At 51.1% G+C, this 21,294-nt stretch overlaps 1 protein-coding gene across 5 annotated transcripts in view; it reads left to right on the top strand.

The window, feature by feature from the left end:
• The window catches only part of MCC (MCC regulator of WNT signaling pathway), a 425,078-nt gene that overhangs the window by 399,355 nt on the left and 4,429 nt on the right, over positions 1 to 21,294 (top strand). For all 5 annotated transcript variants that reach the window (XM_047730871.1, XM_047730872.1, XM_047730874.1 and 2 more), the window contains 3 exons: positions 3,028 to 3,234; positions 7,381 to 7,481; positions 19,870 to 19,992. In XM_047730871.1, coding sequence (XP_047586827.1) covers positions 3,028 to 3,234; positions 7,381 to 7,481; positions 19,870 to 19,992 — 431 coding nt within the window. The remainder of the gene's footprint in view (positions 1 to 3,027; positions 3,235 to 7,380; positions 7,482 to 19,869; positions 19,993 to 21,294) is intronic.

Raw genomic sequence — 21,294 nt, 5'->3', positions numbered from 1 at the left:
TCACCACCCACCCACTCCGCTCAGACCCTGACTTCTGCTCCATCTGGGGAATCCTCCTGCAACCTTGGCTGATTTCTCCTCTCATTGCCCATGAGCCAGGCACTGAGTTCGTCATCACAGTGCCTTTCTCCCCAGTCGGGAACCCTGCTTGTGGGCCTTTGTGCCCTGCGGCATGAGCTCTGAGGCTGCCCTTTCGTTTTGTGTTCCAGTCATCATGTTCGATTTGGCCAAAGACTAAGTATTTCCTTTTTCTTTTTTTTTAAGATTTTATTTTTTTTATTTGACAGAGAGAAAGGTCACAAGTAGGCAGAGAGGCAGGCAGAGAGAGAGAGAAGCAGGCTCCCCGCTGAGCAAAGCGCCCGATATGGGGCTCGATCCCAGGACCCTGAGATCATGACCTGAGCTGAAAGCAGTGGCTTAACCCACTGAGCCACCCAGGCACCCCTAAGTATTTCCTTTTTATATTTGAGCCAACATGTGTGATAAATTCCGGGTTACTCTGGCCAGGAAAGACATTTTTGGTGGTATAAAAGATTCCCTTTGCTATTTGAAAATAAAATGTGTATACATCCTAGAAATTGTCTAAAAGAGTAGAAATGATGTGTCCAGGTGGCTCAGTAGTTAAACTTCCAACTTCCACTTGGGGCTCTGTGCTGGGCATGGAGCCTGCTTAAGATTCTCTCTCTCCCTTTTCCTTCCTCCTCTCTCTCTCTCTCTCAATTAATTAATTAAAAAATTTTAAAAAGAGCAAAAATTATAAAAAGCTGGGAGAGAAATAACCCACAATATGGTCTAGAGGCAGCCATAGCTGGTGTTCTGGCTCTGGGCCCTTTTCTGGTGAGGTCTGCGAAGGATAAACATCAGAGTCCTCTCTCCCTCCCCTCTGCACCACTCTCTTCATTAAATATTCACCATTCTCTTCTTTAAATATTTATTTTCTAGTGTTTCACCTGTTATCTCTGGTTCTCATAAATGCTGATTCTGTCTCACGTGATTCGTTTCCATTTCCTTTTCATGTGGGTCGAGGGGAGGGCGTGCCTACCAACTCACCGTCAGTGGAGATGGTGTCTTCCATGTCTTGTGGGTCCTGGCTTGTAGATGTCCCTACAGCGTGGTTCTGTGTGTGGATCTGTTGGGACCCATGGATTACAGAGGTCTGGGGCTGGTTTCTATTACGTTCATGACTTAGGATTCCTGTTTCATCTCTATAAATGACAAGTGTGTGGCTCCAATTCCTCAAAAAGAGGCTGAGGGATAGGCTTCCTCATCACATCTCCAAAAAGGAAATCGTCTAGTCTTTTACTCTAGGCAGTACTTGGAGCGTCTCTGCTCATGTAGGGGGGGGGCGTCTCCATTCTGGCTCTTTGCCCTATCCTTAACTCCGATGCCAGAAGCCCAGGTCCTAGGGCCTCCATACTGGTCTGAAACCTCTGTTGGCTTATATTATGGCCGCTTTGCCTTTCCTCTTGGGCAGAGTTCCTTCTTCATTTCTGGCACTCATGGGTTCATGTTTCCTTCTTTCAGGCTTGCCTTTATATGTTTGTTCTGGGTGTGACTAGTCCCCTTGGCTCAGTATGCAACATTGCCAGAACCTTCAGAATCCTATTTCTAAGGGAAAACGAGGAGAAGGCTTCTGTGTATGGAAACATCTTTCATGCTGATTTTATAGCTCATCTTTAGGAAAGGTCTGGGGGCTGCTTTTGAGTAGTCACTGGGCACACTACCTTCTGCATGTCTAACGCCTCCCCAGCCCTGATCTGAGTATTACAAGTCGTAGTGGGTGCCCTCTAGGTGTTTCCCTACACTGGAGGGTGAGAACATCTACACTCCAGGTCTGGCTCACCCAGAAGAACATACCAGGCCTGTGGCTTATTATCTCAGAAGGGTCAGTTCAGGGGTAACTAGAGTTGGTGACCTTGGTGAATCCTTCTCAAGGCAGTGACTCAATTACAGAGAATCTTTTTAAGTAAAATCACAGAGTGAGCAGGGAAGACACGTGTGGTGGTCACGTGGTGGTGGAATCACATGACCGGAGTCATGCATGGGCTCACCTGGAAGGAGGGACTATAGCTTTAATGGTTAAGAGCCAGACAGCCTGGGTTCAAACTCCGGCTCCCAATTTACCCAGTAACTGTGGGCAGGTAGGTTTTCCTCTGCATGCCTCAGTTTCCCATCTGTGTAGGGAGAGGTTCATAATGCCTACCTCAAGTTGGAAGAATTAAATGGGTCACTTTGTATAAACATCTAAAGCAGTGTCACATGCCCAGTAAATGCTGGTGTTTATTGCTACCTGGTTTCTGGTCCCTGTTTTCGAGTTACTTCTTAAATACTCTCCCCCAGAAAACTCTAACTGGAGTTCTCTGAGACACTTTGACAAGTTATCTGATGAGTAGTCACCTGTGAAGGACTCTGTTTCCATTGGTCTCATTTGGGCCTCCTGCAGTAGGTAAGAGCTGAGATGATCTCCTTGCTGTGGGCCCACGCCACCCACCGGCTCAGCTGTGGGGCACCAAGGGAGGGTTGACAATGTGGATTGGGGCCATGGAAAATGGAAAAGGAAATGGGAATTGGAAGGGAGCTGGTCAGACCCAGCCTTGCGTGGACGACTCTCCTTCACAACATCTTTGGCGGCTGGAGCATGGCTGATGCATGCTGGAAAACTGTTCCCAAAAGAGACAGGTGTGCCCCTTGGGGGTTGGAGGGCAGGAGTGATGGGGGGAGGTATGTTCCAGTTGTTTGAAAGGTTTTTCTTACAGTGAGCCAAAATCTGCTTGCCTGTACTCCCCTTTATTTATCTCCGTTCCGGTCCACAGAGTGACAAAGCACGTGGCTTTGTCCACATGAGTCCTTCAGATCGTGGGGAGAGAGCTGGATTGCGTCCTCCCGGTCCTCTTCTCCCAGCTGCAAGGTGGTAACTCCACCACAGGGCGCGGGTCCCAGCCTAGGACGCCCTGGTCGGGGCCCCACTTTCCCACGCGCCGTCCTGCCCCCACAGCGTGAGCGCCTCACACCGTCTGTGCTCTGCAGGAGGAGATGGCCGAGCTGAAGGCCCAGCTCTACCTCCTGGAGAAGGAGAAGAAGGCCCTGGAGCTGAAGCTGAGCACGCGGGAGGCCCAGGAGCAGGCCTATCTGGTGCACATCGAGCACCTGAAGTCCGAGGTGGAGGAACAGAAGGAGCAGCGCATGCGCTCCCTGAGCTCCACCAGCAGCGGTGGCAAGGAGAAGCCTGGCAAGGTAGGAGCGAGGGCGCGGGGACGCCCCAGCCCCGGCCTTACCTCCGTCCCCACCCCGCCCCACAGCCTCAATTTCCTTATTTGCAGGAGAACTGCAAGCCTTTCTAGAGATCTTAAAGAAGGTAACATTTTGAGTGCAAAGAAACCAAATCCACTTTTTTTTAAAAAAATTGCATGTGAGGTATTAGTGACCACATTTTCATATGCCACAGTCTGACCAGGGGAGTGATCGGTGCATTTGTCCAGGGTCTGATACTAGGCCGCCTCCTTGGCTCCCCCTCCTGGCACAGTGACCATCCCCTGTGGCCTGTTGGTCACATCTGTACTGATCATCGCATTGGTTGGCCTTCTGTAAACCTCAGCACTGAGGAAGGAGTGGGTACCCCCATTTACACGAGGGAAATGGGGCTCACAAGACTGAGGGGGTCTTGCAGCTAGTAGGTGCAGAATCAGGATTTAACCCAAGTTTGGCTCATGGCCCTCCTCTTCTCATCCATGATGCCATGCCAGCTTCTGTTGGCATCTCTGCCGATGGCGAAAGGGGAGGCCAGAAGCCGCTCAGGCAGAGGAGGAGGAAGGCGGGCCCTAGATCACACACAGGGTGTCACAGAGTGTGGGCCGACAGGGGATGTCATCTGGCAAACTCATATTCTCATGAGCCCAGAAGTCTTTTTCTCTAGAATCTAAGCTCATTCCATCAATCCATATCTCAGAATTATTCTGAATATTGCGTTGAGAAAAAAAATACTGCGGACGCTGAAGAATTACATCCTCATCCCAGGATATGGAAATTTTGTATTCTGCATTGTATTTTCTCTTCTTAATAAATGCTAGCTTCTCCAAGCCCCAGTTGGTTTCCAGCCCAGGACCCAGGGGCATACGCTGACTTGCCGGTCTCAGGAACAGCTTTTCACAGCCCAGATGCAGGGGTGTCCGTGGGAGTTTTGCACATGGAAAGGAAGCAACTTGCTGATTGGTGTGGCAGTCAGTGACCACTCCCTAAACAGCTAAGAACTGTGGAGCAAGCTTCGCAATGGGCCACAGCTACACTCTGTCCACCTCTCACCTAGCAAGAGACTCAAGGGAGTTCAAGTCCATGGCCTTTGGCTGGGCCATCTCTCCCAAGACCTGGCTGCTTGCCTGTCATCCACTTACGAGATAGATGGGAGCTGGTCGTGCTGAGGTGCCAGAGGCAGTTTGAGGAGTTTCTATCCAGAGAGGGACAGTGATGGGCAAACAGATGATTGTAACACGGTGACCTATGATCAAGGATCAATTCTTCGTGAGTGGGAGACCATGGGACTGACACAGAGCCCAGGTGTGATTTGGGACTGGTTTCCTGAACCAAGAATTAGTGGAGAAGGGCACCTACCCGATGAGGAGTGTTGGGGCAGAGAAGTCAGTCCTCTGTAAGGGAATGGAATGTCGAGGGCAAAGACCCAGAGGGAAGAGGAATATTGGTACATTGGCTGACTAGGTGAGGCAGCTGTGCTATCTGGAGGGCAGTGAGAAGTCACGAGGGTTTTGCAGCAGGGGATGACGTGTCCCCATCAGGGCTTCAGGGGGGTGCCTGTGAGGGTCCCCATGAAACCATCTGCCCACTACCTGCAGAGTGGAGTCTGGGTGGACAATAGCCTACAAAGCGTTCCATGTGGTAATATCTGTGGTTCAAGAAAATGGGGTTTCCCCTTTTAATGGGAAACACCTTAAAAATCTGTACAGCCATTCGAGCCTGTTTCCAGTCACTCTGGGACAGAGCTGAGGGACAGAGCTCTAGTGTTCACCAGTGTGTTCTTAAGGTGTGGTGGAAGCAGACCTACCAGGTTCTTGCCAGAAGGTCCATGAGCCGAGCCTTTTCCCCTGGTTCTTGGTGTTTATTTTGACTGAGAGAAACACTGTGTGTTTCCCAATTGTGTGGAATGGCTTCAAAGTACAGAAATCTAATGGAAAAGGCCAGATGGTTTTATTTTTAATTTTTTTTTTTTTACATTCAAGTAAGAAGCTTTATAAGAGAGAAGAGTACCTTGTGTTGCTGAGGTAATGAAGTCATTGTAAACCGATTGTCTTGTCTTTCAAACATCAGATGCATTTACTCTTTCAGTGAAATTTCCCTTCTGGGCTCTTCATTTGACCTCGTTGGTCGATAGAGAAGGCAAGCAGTCTGTAGGAAGGGTTGCCAAACTGTGATGAAGCCAGAGCCATTATCTTAAGGGCTTCAGGTCACACAGACATCTCTGCAAATCCGGAACTGGGCTGTTCTAGAGCTGTGTCCTGAAAGCAGACCCAATGTGGACCAGAGGGGTGTGGGCTGTGTTCTAATTACATTTCATTCACCAACACTAAAATTTCATAGGATGTACACACATCACAAAATCATCTTTTTTTCATGAGTTTAAAAATCGGAAACGGGCGCCTGGGTGGCTCAGTGGGTTAAGCCGCTGCCTTCGGCTCAGGTCATGATCTCAGAGTCCTGGGATCGAGCCCCGCATCGGGCTCTCTGCTCAGCGGGGAGCCTGCTTCCTCCTCTCTCTCTGCCTGCCTCTCTGCCTGCTTGTGATCTCTCTGTCAAATAAATAAATAAAATCTTTTAAAAAAAATAAAAATAAAAATCGGGAACAATGCTTAGGCCGCAGGCCTTAGAGAAACAGGTTGCAGGCAAGGCCTGGAGCTCGTATGGCCACTCTGGCCCCACGGGGCGGGTGTGGCGCTTGCTTTCAAACTGCCTCCAGCCCGCTAGTTGGAACCCTACCCAGGCTGCCTTCAGGTTTTGCAGCTCTTGTCTCTGTGCAACAGACAGTACCACAGGTGTTCAGGGAGAGGCACCGGGAGAGGCAGAGCCACCCGGGCTCTAAGGACCCTTAGGAAACGTTAACATCACATGGGAGCCGATATGCAAAGCGAGAGGGTGTTGGAAACTCAGCAGATGCCAGGGGCTGGCAGCGGGGCCTGGGTCTACAGAACCAAGATGGAGAGGGGCGGGGAAGGCAGCGCAGGTGGAGGGCAGGGCAGGGCGAGGTGTCCGGAGCCTGCCACAAAGGGCCCCCGAGGGTGGTCCTGTGCTGGAGAGAGCTGAGGGAGACCCTGTGCCCTCCTGTCATCTGGACCGGGGTGCTCAGTCCTTACATCCCAGCGTGCGACAACTTTCCTTCGACCTCACATCTCCTGGGAAAGACCACAAGCTTTTTGTTCCTAAGCCCTCAGTTCATGTCTGCCGAGAGGAGCGCCCCCCAGGCTCCCTAGTTCTTCAGCACGGCTGCTGCCCTCCATCTGCACACAGGGAAAGGAGTGCTCCAAGGGGTCTGAATGTTCCTTTACGAGTAGTTTGAATTCCATTTAGGATTTTAGAGTTCCGGCCCTCCTGCTTCTTCATCTATCAGATGAGAGGACTGGGTTTAGATGATGTCAAAATTCCTGTCTAAGGTTAACATACAAGTGGGGTCACAACCAAAACTAAGGCAACATGTGTCTGCTGTATTTCAACTCAAAAAAGGGGCTGGTTAAAGGTGGCTCAGTCCGTTAAGCATCTGACTCTTGATTTGGGGTCAGGTCGTGACCTCAGGGTGGTGAGACGGAGGCCTGCTGGAAGCCATGCATCAGGCTCCACCCCCTCCCACCCCACTCTCTCTCTCTCCCTCTTTCTCCCTCACACACACACAACACACATACACACATGGAGGGTGCACATCTGTCTTCCTTTTTTCGTGGATGATTACGCTGAACCCACTTAAGCTCCCAAATCTAAAGAAGATTGGTTTTCTCCCAAGAAGTGGGTTGGGGGAGGGGGCAAGAACACTCAGGTGCATTTCCCACTCGTCTTTTATGAATCACACCCCAGTGGTGAAGAGCACAGAGCTGTAACCAGCTCACCTGGGTTTGAATCCTGGGTCCACCCTGTCCTAGCTGATGACTCGGGGCAACGTAACTGCTCTGTGCCTTCGTTTTCTCCTTGGTAAACGAGTAAAGACATTGTCTGCCTCAGCAGGTCACCACGAAGAGTCAGTGGGAGAACATGTGTGAGGTGCTCAGAGCATGCTGGGAGTCCCCATCGCCCACAGCCAGCCTGCAAAGGTCCAGGGAAGTGGGGCAGATCTGCCTTGTGCTTCCAAGGTGCTCCCAGGGCTAACCAGAATGTGTCTGCTGTCCTCAGGACTGTGCGGATGCCACCTCCCCAGCTCTGTCACTGGCTGAACTGAGGACAACGTGCAGCGACAGCGAGCTGGCTGCCGAGTTCGCCAACGCCATCCGTAGGTAAGCCCCCTCCCCACGGCCCCAGGGAGCGACGTATTCCTGGTTCTCTGGGCGCACGTGTCAGCTCTTCATGGGTCATTACAGGGAAGGAGCAAGTGCCAAGAGGTCTGACTCTTACCCAGGCCTTGGAGGCTCAGTGTGGAGAAGGTGTGGTGCCAGGCCTTTTGAGGGGGGAGTGGCAGGGGAGAGCACAGAGGCAGTCATTTCATCTACAAGCGGGAGAGGTCTCTTTGCTTTCTTCTTGTGCTCCTGCATTGACAAGGACAGCGCTAAATGGTGATGATCAAACAGTCATCTTTGTCTCATTCCCAACACTTGCGGGAACACTTTCTTTCAACATCACTGGCTCTTTCCAATCAGAAGATCTCATAGGTTTATTTACTCAGTCCTGGACATTCTTCCTCTGCTGTGTCAGAGTTTCTTTCCCTCCCTTCTTCCTCTCCTTCTGCAAGGACAAACATGCCGACTCGTCCCGATCTGTCTCCCACATCGTCAGCTGGCATATTCCCACCATCATTTGCAGTGCCGTCCAGGAGGCATGGAACACAAGCCACCTAGGAAGTTTCACATTGTCTAATAATCAAGTTCAAAAAGTAAGAAGAGGGCATCTGGGTGGCTCAGTTGGTTAAGTGTCTTACTCTTCATTTCAGCTCAGGTCCTGATCTCAGGGTCATGAGTTCTAACCTCATGCTGGGCTCCATGCTGGGTGTAGAGCCTAATTTATTTTATTTTTTTAAAGATTTTATTTATTTGACAGAGATAGAGAGCACAAGTAGGCAGAGCAGCAGGCAGAGGGAGAGGGAGAAGCAGACTCCCCACCGAGCAGGGAGCCCAATGTGGGGCTCGATCCCAGGACCCTGGGATCATGACCTAAGCCGAAGGCAGACACTTAACTGCCTGAGCCACCGAGGCACCCCAAGAGCCTATTAAATAAAAAAAAAAAAAAAAGTAAAAAGAAAGCCAAAAGTCCATGCTAATTTATTTTATTTAACCCAGTGTATCCAAAATATCATTTCAATATGTAATTAGTATTTTTAAAAAAATGTTTAAGATAGTTTTCTTCCTCTTCCCCTCTTCCTCATTAAGTCTTCAAATCTGGTATATATTTTGCACTTACAGCACATCCCACATTCAAAGCAGTCAGTATTTCAAGTGCACAGGAACTCAGGTCATCATTCTAAAAAGGTTCTTTGGCTCAGTTTTCCAACTCACAAATTTCTTCTCAGCTATGTCCGTTGTGGTGTGTGGCTTCTATGTTGAGTTTTTTCATTTTGGTGATGAAATCTGTCCTCTCTTTTTTAAGAAGATGAGGATGTTTATCATTTATATTCTAAAAATGTAATTCTGTCTGCTGTAGTAGCTCTGTTTCCTCATGTGTAAGTTCTTTTTAGAGTTGAGTTTTGCGACTCTTGGTTTTGGGTCACAAGGCCAACTGTTGGGCTTCCAGTCCTACTGGCTGATGACACCTCTCTGTGCAGATGGGGCCACAGGGTTGGGTCCCCTCCTGTCTGCGTGGCTGGCGTCCCTGGTCGGGCACCTCTGAATCCCCTTCCTCCTCTTGCAGCTCTCTTCCCTGTGCATTTTGAATTGTGGTTTCCCTTTTCAAGAAGAATAGAAGTCTGCCTTTCATGTTTTATGATTGCTCATGGTTTCTGGTATACAAAGAGTGCTCCTTGCTTTCTTGACATGCTTGAGGATTTCTTTGAAAATGGGTTTGCCATCATTTCTGGGGGTAGGAGGCAGGTAGGAGGGGGTAGGAGCCACTCCGTCTGCTGTCCCGACCCAGCCAGGGCTGTTTCTGTTCCGGCGTGGCCTCCTAGCGGAGGGTGGATGGAGGCTGCCTGGAGGGGACCTTCACTGCCCTCCTGATCTACTCACTGTCCTTTGGTGTCTTTCCTCCCAAGCCGTAATAGCTCTGCTTCACGTTGCCAGCGCCTCTGGCCACGAGGTTAAATGGTAGTTGCTTTGCTTAAGGTGGGAAGAGGAAAGCAGCGCAGGGAAAATGCCCTCAACAAATCCTCACGATGACGTGACTGTGCAGGAACATGGGCGGCAGACCCACTCCCTGCTTTCAACTGGGAGCCATTTGGATGTTGCATCTGTAAGCTAAGCCCCTCAATTTTTCAAATTCCCCAAACCCCCAAGGCCTTCGCTGGCACAAGTAGGATGCGGGTTCTGCTGACTAAACAGAGAGAGACTTCGTTTGTTTTGTCAGTCCCGACGGGCTTCCAGTAACCAGCCGAAAGTTGGTTAGCATGGATTTCTAATCAAGACCCGGATAGATGGAGCCAAGAAAGAACCCGCAGGGCTACAGGAAGAAGGAAAATAACATCATTATATTGTAAATATAGCCTAGGAACTGGAATAATCATTTCATGGGGGCAGAGGATTTGGACACCTGAGAGCTGAGGTCTGGGGCTGTTTTCATTTTTAAAAATCAAGTAGAAACTACCATCTTCTTTGAAGGTCTTAAATCACTGCCAAACTCGTGGTTACAGTCGGTTGAGGGAAATCAGCCTTGTATTTTCAGAAACAGTCCTCCCTTAAAAGAGGATGGGTGCAAACACCAGTGTTATGGGGCCGGGCATCCAAGCTGCAAAGAGCAGGGGTGGGGAGGGGCTGGGGGACCAGGCAAAGCAGTGGTCTTTTCGGGAGGAGAAACCCCTCAGGAAGGTGCCTTGTGACATCCGGGTTGCTGGTTCTAGGTCACGGCCCTGTCCCAGGCAGGTCTCCCCGAGAGCTACCTTGCCGGGCTTCCTTCCCCAGAACCGCCCTGTGTGTGTCTTCTCCCAGCCTTATGTCTGGAACCAAACCAGGACACGCTGGCTGCGTCCCTTCCATCCAGTCTGATTCCATCCCCTCCATTTGCGTGAACGTTGGCGGCACGCTCGTGGCTGTAGGGTTACCATCAAAGCCCGTCTGGATGGCCGGGTTTCCGGTTCCGCACAGGAGTTTTCTCATGGGGCTATCCCACTCTGCTGCGTTCTGCACCAGCTGTGTGCAGAACACATCTGCATCCCTTCTTCATCTCCGATCCCTCTCTTGCTCTCGGTCCTGGTAAACTCGCAGTGAGCGGCCTTTCCAGCAGAGAAGCGAACTGTAAAAACGCGGCTGAGAATGTATTTTCAGAAATGACTCTGCTCTCTAGCGGTCTGGGGTTTGAGTGGAGCCCTCCTTCGGGACCCGAACCCACCCAAGAGGAGAGGCTGTGGCATCTCCGCCCTGTTCTTGCAAGGCAGCGAGGAGCAGGCCTTGCTCTCCACAGGCTGGGGGTGGGCTGGGGACTCGCATGGCAAGGCAGAGGAGTTCCCCAAGGTCAAACAGGGAGGCAGTGGGGAAATAGTGAGACTTTACCCCCTCTGGGCCCCGTGCGTGTGCTGACAGTGGTGCTCCCAGATGGGTGTGAGCTAAACCCGCTTGTGTGGGCTCCCCTGGAGACTCTGGCCACCGCAGTGTGCATGGTCTGGGCAAACGGGAACGTCCGCACCCCTGGTACATGACCGTGCATCTGTGTCCCGAATGCAGAGGGCAGATGAAGTGCTGGGGGTCAGGGGGCACGCTTCCTCCAACACACACAGCCTCGTCCAAGTGGGGAAGAGGTATGGCTGCTGTGCTCTTCAGTGCTAGAGGGCAGGGGAGAGTGGGGAGGGGGGCTGTGACACAGTGACCACCTCAGATGTTTCCACATGCACCTGGCAGGACCCCGCTTGGTGGGCCAGCAGGACCTGGCCCTAGCTCTCCCGCAGCCCACTGCAGAGACCGGCCAGCCTGCTCCTGCTGGGGATGAGGCTGGGGGCATCTAGTCCTAGGCCCACCCGGGGCTCTGTTGAGCCCTTCAGGGAGCCGGGGTCTGCAACCTGGGCACGCATGTGTGCCAGATCATTCCATAGATGAATGTTGGAAGATCAGTTCCTTGCAGTTGTAGGGCTGACATGCCATTTCCTTGCTGGCTGTTGGCCTGTGGTAACTGGGCTCCTGGAGGCCTCTGACATGCCTTCTACACAGCCCCCTCCCTCCTGAAAGTCAGCGAGGAGAACCTCCCACTCATTACATCCCTTGCCCGCTGTAAATCTCTTTTAGGAGGAGCCTGGTCCCTTTTAAGGGCTCATCTAATTAGGTCAGGTCTTCCCAGAATAATCTCCTTATCTTCAGATCAGCTGTTTGGGGCCTTAATTACATCTGCAGAATTCTCTCCCAGCAGCCCCTAGATTGGTTTTTTTTTGTTGTTGTTGTTTTTTTTAAGATTTTATTTATTTATTTGTCAGAGAGAGCGAGGGAGAGAGAGCGAGCACAGGCAGACAGAATGGCAGGCAGAGGCAGAGGGAGAAGCAGGTTCCCCGACGAGCAAGGAGCCCGATGTGGGACCCGATCCCAGGACGCTGGGATCATGACCCGAGCCGAAGGCAGCTGCTTAACCAACTGAGCCACCCAGGCGTCCCCCTAGATTGGTTTTTGACTGAACTGACTGGGAGAAGGTGGGTCTGTACTAAGGCGCTACAGTCTTGGGGGCCACTTTAGAATCCTACCCAGCTCATCTTGTTACTTAAAACCTTCCGGAGACTGCAGCAGGGTCCAAACTCCTTAGCAAGTGTGTGATTTGACCCCCCACCCCGATTCTCCACCCTCACCTCCTATCACAGGTCCCCTCCCACCCTGAGCCACACCAGACCACATGTTCTCTTTTGTGCCTCGGGGACTTTGCTCTGCTGCTGCTCCTGCCCTCACACCATAACCTCACGCTCTAAGCGCTCACACCAGTGTGCTTCTACCCTGTCAATAACATGGGTTTGTTTGGTGTTTCTTTGGCTTCTGTGCCCTGAATGTCCTTCTGTCACAGAATCCATCATTGTTCTGCTTCTCATGTCCCGGGTTCCAGCCTCCCCTCCCCGTTTCACCTGCCACCCCCTGCAAAAGGAGAGTTCTTTTTGGGTGGGGATCATGACGTCATCACCCAGGTACATGACTTCCATGTGGATGACTTCTTTCCTTCTAAATGGTCCCTAAATTCGCTCAGCTGCATTTCTCTCTGCCCACTGGACGTCTTTCCCAAATACGATGCTAGAGCTTCAAAACACAGCACATTGAAAAATTCTAATCCGTCTCCTCTTGCACTTTGAAATTGGCCCCTTCTTCAGAATTCTTATAGTACAAATTATACTTTGTTAATGATCCAGGATTACAACTTCACAGTCTCCTACCTCCTGATGGCGGGGGGGGGGTTCCCCCCTTAAAATCCCAGCATTTTTGGCCATTTGCATTATCTTCTCCTGAGGTTAGCCCTCAACTCTTCAGGACTCGGGGGTTCTGCCACCAGATACACCTTTCAGCACACTCCGGGTCGGGTCTCTCTGCAGAGGTGTCTTCAGTGGTTTGGCACGCCAGACCCGCTGTGTGTGGACTTCCTAGCCCTCTCAGACATCTCTCCTGGACAGACTCTACAGTGCAGCTTCTTCCGGACACTAACTTCCAGGAGCATCTCTTCCCTTCGTGCCCCTGACTCTCTTAAGCCTCGGACCCCTCCCCTCCTCCCTTCCAGTAGGACTCTCACCTTCCTGAAGCTTTCCTGTCATCTCCACTGTGTACCTTCCTGCTCTTCCCTGAAAAGGAAGCCCCCAGTGGGAAAAGAGCAGCAGAGTCTTCGCCAGTTTTGTAATAAGGCCAGTATTTTTTTTTTTATATATTTTTATTTATTTATTCAACAGAGAGAGAGAGATCACAAGTAGGCAGAGAGGCAGGCAGAGAGAGAGAGGAGGAAGCAGGCTCTCCGCTGTGTAGAGAGCCCGATGTGGGGCTCGATCCCAGGACCCTGAGATCATGACCTGAGCCGAAGGCAGAGGCTTAACCCACTGAGCCACCCAGGCGCCCCCAAGGCCAGTATTTTAAAAGGTGCTGTTTTATTAGACTTGCACTTGCTGATTCTTCATATTTGGCTGATTTATACTGGCGATCAGATAATTGCATTTAGAATTCTGTAAGTGCGCAGGGATCCACAGGATGGTAATAGGAGACAGAGTGCACCAAGGAATTGATTATCGTGTAAATAACTTGCTGAACTCTAGAGCCAGGGCCCCAAAGGGCACCAGTAAAAACCAGGGCTCACCCCTAGGGTTGAGGGGGACATGGCTTGGGTAACGGAGACCCTTGTGTATTTCCGTCATCCCCTCCGTGTTCCAGAAGCTCAGAGAGAAGGCCTTATCTGGGATCTCGTAAAAGTGGGGTGACGGAGAGCACCCCGCAGGTAAAGGCTGCAGCACGCCTGTGAACACACAGCTGCATTTCTCAGGCAAGAACCATGGTTTTAGGAAAGTCTGGGCCAAAATGCTAGACAGTCACGATCATCTTGCTGCTGCTCCTGGGCAAATAGAGCCGCGCTCCCCCATAGTACCTGAGGAACATCACTACCAGGGGGTGCCACCTCGTCGGGGCCACAGGAGCGCTCTTCACTAGAGGTCTGAGTGCCTGCTCCACGCCCCTGCTATGAGCCACGGCAGGGAGCTCAGGCTCACACAGAGGCCCTGGTGAGCCTCCCAGTTCTTTGGACATACTGGCAAGTTTCTTACCTGGGCCCCGAGTTCCTCCTCTAGAAAAATGTTTTTTTAGATTAAATAGAGATTGCAGTGAATACGGAGGAAGTGACAAGGTGCTGTGACATCATAACCCTGGGACGTGTGTTCAGATGGGCGGTCAGGGTGGGCTTCCGGGAGGAGATGACATTTAAGCTGGGATGAGAAGGAGGAAAGGTAGCCTGTGGAAGAAGCACGTTCCCAAGCAGGGGGACCTAGTCTAGGGTGTGCGGTGGGAAAGAGCATGGTGCGTGCCGAGGTCTGAGAGGAATCCAGCCTGCAAGGGGGAGGGTGATGCCCAAGACTGGCCAGGCAGAGGTCAGGTCAAGCAGGGGACTTAGATAGACGTCCAGATAAGACCCAGACTTTGCGCCGAGTGCTGGTGAAAGGCACTGAAGGGCAAGGATAGGATGTGGTTTTTCATATTAAAGAATGAGCGCCGCTCTGTGAGAACCAGTCTAGAGGGTGCAGAGGTGACGTAGAGAATCCACTTAGGGGGTCTCAGGGCTGCCCAGGTGAGAAACGAGGGCAGCTTGGACCTGGGTGGTTGGGGCAGAATTGTCCCAAGACTTGGTGGTTGGGGGCTGCTGTGGAGTGAAAGTGGAGGACTAGGAAAGGGAGGAGTTGGGCAGTGGGTGTTGCTATGTGCTGACAGGGGAGGAAGGGTGGCTTGGAGGGATCGTCTGGAAGGTCCTGCTCCAGCCACGTTAAGTGGAGGACACCTGTTAAGTTGAGATGTCAAAAAGGTCCAGAGATCCAAGGGAAGGCCTGGAAATAAAGAATTGTTAGCTTCTAGCATGATGGTAGTCTTTAGAAGCATAAATGGGAATGGAGAGAGGCAAGTAAAGAAAGGGTAGGACACACAACATGGTCCAAGCCCACGTCCTCTGTACTCGGGGACTTCGAGGCAGCAGCGAGCGAGGATCGGTGCAGAAGCTAGAGGGACCGCCGGTGTGGGCTGCAGTGCGCGCGCTCAGGAGTGAGGCCTGTGGAAGAGAGCAGGAGCGGCAGGCGTGCAGGCAGGGAAGGGAGGTCCCCGATGATTCCAGGGTGACCTCACGAGCGCAGGAGAGATAAGCCCACTGGGGTTAACCAGTGGACAGCGAGGGAGCGAGGAACCACACGCACCGATTCCGGCCAGGACTAATGGCATCTCTCGAACAATGACTGAGCGATTGTGGGCCCTGTGACACCCATGCGGAAGTTGTCCTGGTGACCACAAAACCCCTGGCCCTTTGCTCCCCCACGCCCAAAGCGCCTTTGGGTTTGTGATGACAGTCTGGCCCCGGCCTTTGATTTTGGGAATAGCGTACCCCCCTCCCAGGGAGCCAGAGAGCCCTGCCTGGCGCCGCCCAGGCACTGCCCCCATATCCCCCATAGGCTGCCTCGGACACAGGTGCATGTGCCCTGCCGCTCATGGGGATGACATTGAAGAAGGACACCCTCCTGACTGTGTGGTCAGAGTGAGGTTCACGGGACCCATGGGGAGCAGGAGGAACCCTCGTTTTTGGTGGAGCAGGAGGCCCTGCCAGCTGTGCCAGGAGCTGGCCCCGTGCCAGTGGGACCCCGAGGTGACTTTTCACCTGCTGCTGGAGGCAGGTGTTCCAGAGTCAGGAAACAGGGAAGAAGGAAGGGATTATGCCCTTCTGGGCATTCCAGAAAACACTACTGGAGGGGCAAACAGAACGTGTAGCATTTAATGTTGACTGTCTTAGCTGTGTGGAGCCTGAAAGTGCTTGTGTTAGCTTTATTTATCTTATCTAGACAAACTATAAATTCTTCTCAGCTGAAGGCCAGGAGAATTAGAGCTAGAAACTTCCATAGAAGGCATAGGACATGAATAGTTGAGGTTCCAAAGTGACCTGGATTCTTATCCCAGTGCAATTTCCGGAAGCTGAGGAAAGTGGTAGACTTTGGGAAAGCGTGCCCGTGCGCCTAATTTCACATTCAGATCCAGAGCCTTCTCCAAGACACAGGAAGTTCATCCGCGGTGCTGGGTGAAGGACAGTCAGCCTTAACAGTTTCCCGAATGTGCTTGGTAGTTAGGATCGACTGGGTGCTTCTTAAGCTGCAGGTTCGAGGCCTCACCCCAAAGCCTGCGGCGGAAACCAGGACCTGGCCTGGGGCCCCGGAGCGGTGCTACCCACTGCCGGTAGAGCAAACACAGGTCACAGGTGCAAGCCGCGGGGTGACTGCACATTTCCTAGTAGCCACGTTTAAAACTTAAAAAAATTAATGACATGTTTAGCCCAGTATATCCAAATATTATTTCAACATGTAATCACTGTTTTCTTTTTCTCGTATGAAGTCTTCAAACTCGGGTGTGTTTCTACTTCCCTCACATCCTCGAACCCTGACCAGCGCCGGGGCCGGTGCTCGGATGCCCACCGCGGCTCGTGGGGGCGTGAGAGCACTTGGCTCCAGGGGTCCCAAACAGACCAGGCTCTACCACTGGCCCCTCACAAGATGGGAAGGCAGAGAGACAAGGGGTGGTGAAATAGGGATTTATTTCACTGAGGCCGACACCGGGAAGACAGCGGCTGCCTCCAAAGTGCCCAACACAGACTGACACTCATATTTGGGAAAAGGTGGTACCAAGGTGTGTGGGTCCGTGCAGGTGGGTAGTCAAGTTCAGGTGGATCACAGTCTTGGGATCAGTCATGCGGGGTCTTGCTCAGGGCAGGCGTTATTGCTTTTTGGGGGGCGGGTAGTTTTGGTTCCCTTCAAGGGGATGCACTGCTCGTGCGTGGGTCTTTCGCCCGAGCTGAGAGGAAACTGGAAGGAAAAAAATTAAAAAGTACAGACCAAGGTCCAAATGGAGGTGAGGTCCCCTTTGTTGTCCTCGAAAGTGGTTTATAGAGTTTCAGTCAGTGAGCTGTCGCAGATGCAAACAGGTAAAATAACCCACATTTTAGGTTTAGGTTTGGCTTCATCTTTGTATTATTGAATAAATCAGCATCCTGGTTCTGTCCTGGACACTGTACAACAAGTGCACTTCGGTCTCCTTCCTGAGGCCCAGGGAGCTCTTGGGGGCAATTCTCAGCTCCCCCACCCACCAGGGGTTAGGCAGAGTCTTTAAGGGCCTCTCCTGTCTTCCTGGGTTCTGTCCCCCATTGGAGCCTGCCAGGTCCGGAAAGTTCCCTCCAGTCCCCCAGGGGCCTGAGGACTGGGCAAAGGAACCCTTTGTTTTGTGGTGAGGCTGGGATTTCTGTACTCTCAGCTGCTGGGGCAGTGGTGTGGATGTAATTGGGGGTGGGAAGGGGTATTGGTCTGGGCAGTTCTTGTTTTGAATTTACTGTGCTCGTGGTGACATTTTAAATTCTCTTCACAGTTTTTTTTCTCCATTTACACTATTAACTTTAGAATGAGAAAGAAAAGAATTGAAACAGTAACAAAATGTCGGACAAAGAACCCCTTCCCCTTAATAGCGGGGGGTGGGGGGGACGACGACTCTTTCCTGTTTCCCTAGCCTTCCCTCAGCGACAGAGCGCTGTCTGTAGCGCGCCGCCCCCCACTTCTCTCGCTTCTGCTGGGAAATGGTTCCTCTCTGGATGTCAGTAGGAAATGCAACCAGATCTGAGACTTCCTGGCGCTGCCAGGACCCAGGAGAGACCCCCATTCCTCAGGAATTCCTCTGCAGTGGCTCTGGCTTCTCTAGGATGGGCAGGAGGATTCGCTGAGGAATCGGAAGCCCTCCGGATTTAGGTTGTCAGGTTTCGTTTAAAAAATCTTTCCCCTTCCATCCTCACAAAAGCAGGACTAGATTTTTGTGCGGTAGTTCAATAATGAGCTTGAAAAGCTTGACTTGTGCTCCCAGTAGCTGCAGGCACAAATGTGAAAGGTATCTGGAAAGCCAGGAAAGGCCCAACCGTCTGAACATCTGAGAGCCCTGCACCTGGGGGGCCAGACCCCTCAGCCCCCTACAGGAAGCGGCGCCGTTGAGGCTGGCTTTCACATACTCCACAAAGAGCATACAAAATTCTAAGAACTTCAAGCAATGCAGAAGCGAGTAAAGAGAAAACGAAAGCCTTCAGTCACCCCCCTCCGGGAGGCCGCCCTTGTCGAGCGGTGGGCAGCTGTCTGGTCTGTTGTTAGAGTAGCTCAGGGATTTGACACTCAGATTTGTAGCTGTTTTTGTAAAACTGGCATCCCGGAGAAGTCACCCTTTTCACGTGACAATAGATCAGATACTTTCCCATGCCAGTGCATGTTGATTTGAGCTTTTTCTTTTTTTAAATAACCGCAGAGTATTTCAATAGAGCCATCATACCTTGTGGAATTAACCAGCCCCCAGTTGATCTGCATTCTTAGCTGTTGGAACCAATACTGAAGTGAAGCCAGCTGTCATCTCATGTGTCTCTCTACACCTACGCACACTAAGAAAAATTCCTAGAAATCAGGTTGCCTCGTCGAGAGATAGGGTTACTTTTTATTTTGCTAGATCTTCCCAGATTGCCTTCCAAAACAGCTGTGCTCACGTACATTCCTCATACATGCATGAATCCATTAGAGGAACTTCTTCCACAAATCTGGTCTCTCGTGAATCTCCAAAGAATCAGATGCCTTCGGGGAATTGTTTGGAAGCTGTTTTAAAACAACTGTTGTCACTGAGAAGCGGTCACCTGGCTGGGGGTAACTTTGGGTAAGGCCTTTGCCACCTGAGAGCGTGAAAGATGGATTGGGGGGGCCGCCTAGGGGGGGTTCCATCCCAGGGTCCTGAGATGGAGACATTGGGCTCCCTGCTCTGGGGAGCCTACCTTTCATTCTGCCCGCCGCTACCCCTGCATGTGCGCACCCTCTGACAAATCTTCAGGGGAAAAAAAAGGAGCAGATTGTGCTGTACAGGGCCCTGTGACGATGCAGTGACACTGTGCCTGTGTATAGGGGCGGCGGTGGAACTGCTGTAGGGAGGGCGCTTGTGGAGTTTCCCTGCCCAGGTCTTACACTCAAGGGCATCAGAGGACGGCAGGAAGTGCAATGGGCACTAGAAATCTCTTGAACCTAAGTCAGTTACTTTGGCTTACCCCAGCAGTAAAGAGCCCATGGAACTTGAAGCCTTGGGGGAAGGAGATTATCAAAGTACAAATCTAAGTACTTTATTTTTTTTTTTAAGATTTTATTTATGTATTTGTCAGAGAGAGAGAGAGCGAGCACAGGCAGACAGAGTCCAGGCAGAGGCAGAGGGAGAAGCAGGCTCCCCACAGAACAAGGAGCCCGATGTGGGACTCGATCCCAGGACGCTGGGATCATGACCTGAGCCGAAGGCAGCGGCTTAACCCACTGAGCCACCCAGGCCTCCCACAAATCTAAGTACTTTAAAGGGGAACCAAGGAACTTTAAAATGAGAGTATCAATTTCTATTCCCTCTGTCACTACTGTTTTTTGGTTTGGTGAAGTAGAATCGTGTCGATTTCGTGGAGTGGGGACTTGTCCAAGGTAGGGCACCCAGACTACAGGTTTCTATTCTCAATTCAGTGATTTAAGAGATACTTACTAGCACACCTGGAAAAGAGGGGTGTGGAACCCAGATGAGGTTTTGTGGCCAAGCTGCATTTGTGCTACATCTGGGTGGCTACAACCTCATGTCTTGTTCCTTTGTGGCTTGTACTGCACTCTGAGCTCTCAACGGTCCTCATCAGCGTTCAGCAAGGCAGTGGTGAGATGTTCTGGACCTGAGGGGACCTCCAGGTACCTCCAGTATCTTCCTTTTCGTACTTTCCTTTTGATTTGGCAAGCTCAACCTTCCTTCTCTGCCACCACCCTTGGGGTAACAGCCGGGATCTTGTCGGGTAACTCCAGGCATGCTTTGTCTCTCCTCCGCACAGAGAAAAGAAGTTAAAGGCCAGAGTTCAAGAGTTGGTGAGCGCTTTGGAAAGACTCACCAAGAGCAGTGAAATCCGACACCAGCAATCAGCAGAGTTCGTTAATGACCTGAAGCGGGCCAACAGGTACAATCTCCATTTGTGGGCTCCTCCTACACCAGGAGGGCATTTCTGAAATTGCTGGGAGCCAGCTCCAGAGAGGGAATGGCAAGTCCTCACCAGCCTGCCCTCCCAAGACTGGCCTTCCCTCAGGCATTGGCTCCCAAAGTGTTCCACAGGAAACTAAGAAATGCTCAGTAAAGGCTTGTCCTTGGACCAGGTATTTGGGAAATGCAGCATACTATGGTCCCCTTAATTCGTACAGTAAAGGTTCTGAGAAGTCATACAATAAGAAAAAAAAAAAGATGGGTGTTTAAGCCAACATTTTCCCAACAAAATTGGCTCTAGAACTTTTATATGAACAACAGTTTTTTTTTTTTTTATTAAGTAAACTCTGGCCCCCAATGTGAGGCTCTAACTCATGACCCCCCAAGATCAAGAGTTACTCTATCAACTGGGCCATCCAGGCGCCCCTATGTGAATTACATGAAGTATCTGGTGGACACTTTATGGGGCGCTATTGTAACAGCATCTGAAGCTTTTTGGGCTCAGGACCCCTTTATGTTCATAAAAGACCGAGGAACCCAATGAACTTTGTTCTCATAAATTATCTATTGATAAATCTCAGTTTAGAAACTAAAACTGAGACGAATTTTTCTTGTTTTTGTTTTCCCCAAAAATAAATTGGTCATATGCAATGCCATTGGCATTTATTTTAAAAACTGTTTTCCAAAAAGAAAAGTAGCAATTTTTACAATCTGCAAACCTCTTTCATGTCTGGGTTAGAAGGCAGCTGGAGTCGTACCTCCCCTTCCACAGGCACGTATACTGTGAAATAAATCAGAACACCAAGCTGCACGTGGACCTGAGGTACAGGGGATCCAAGGCCGCTCTCCTGAGAGAGTTTTGGGAATCCCAGGGAGTTGGTCTCAGGATGACACTGGGAGGACCTAACTCTGTACATAGAGGGAACTGGGCTATTTGGGACCAGAGCAGGTATGAGGACTTACCCTTGTCCTTGGCTTTACCCCCTGCTCTCTCCCCACCAGGATCTCGGGGAGATGGCTCAGAGAGGCTCATACTCTGGCTGGCAGCACCAGTTGGTGGCCTTGTGTCCCGAATCCCACCAGCCGGAAGCATGAAATCATCAGGGCCTCTCTCTCTCCTCCTAGGTGGGGTCACTTAGACTGCAGGACTTGAAGAACACTCCTGGTAACTTAACACTGGACCATCTGTTGCAGGCAGCCACAGAATGACAGACTCATTACTAGTACTTATTTATTTTTAAAAAAGATTTTTATTTTTTTTTGTCAGAGAACAAGCAGGAGA

The sequence above is a fragment of the Lutra lutra genome, chromosome 5, assembly GCF_902655055.1.
Source record: "Lutra lutra chromosome 5, mLutLut1.2, whole genome shotgun sequence".
In the NCBI taxonomy this organism is placed as follows: domain Eukaryota; kingdom Metazoa; phylum Chordata; class Mammalia; order Carnivora; family Mustelidae; genus Lutra; species Lutra lutra.
Note: the sequence above shows the minus strand (reverse complement) of the source record. Positions and strands in the feature narration are given on the sequence as shown.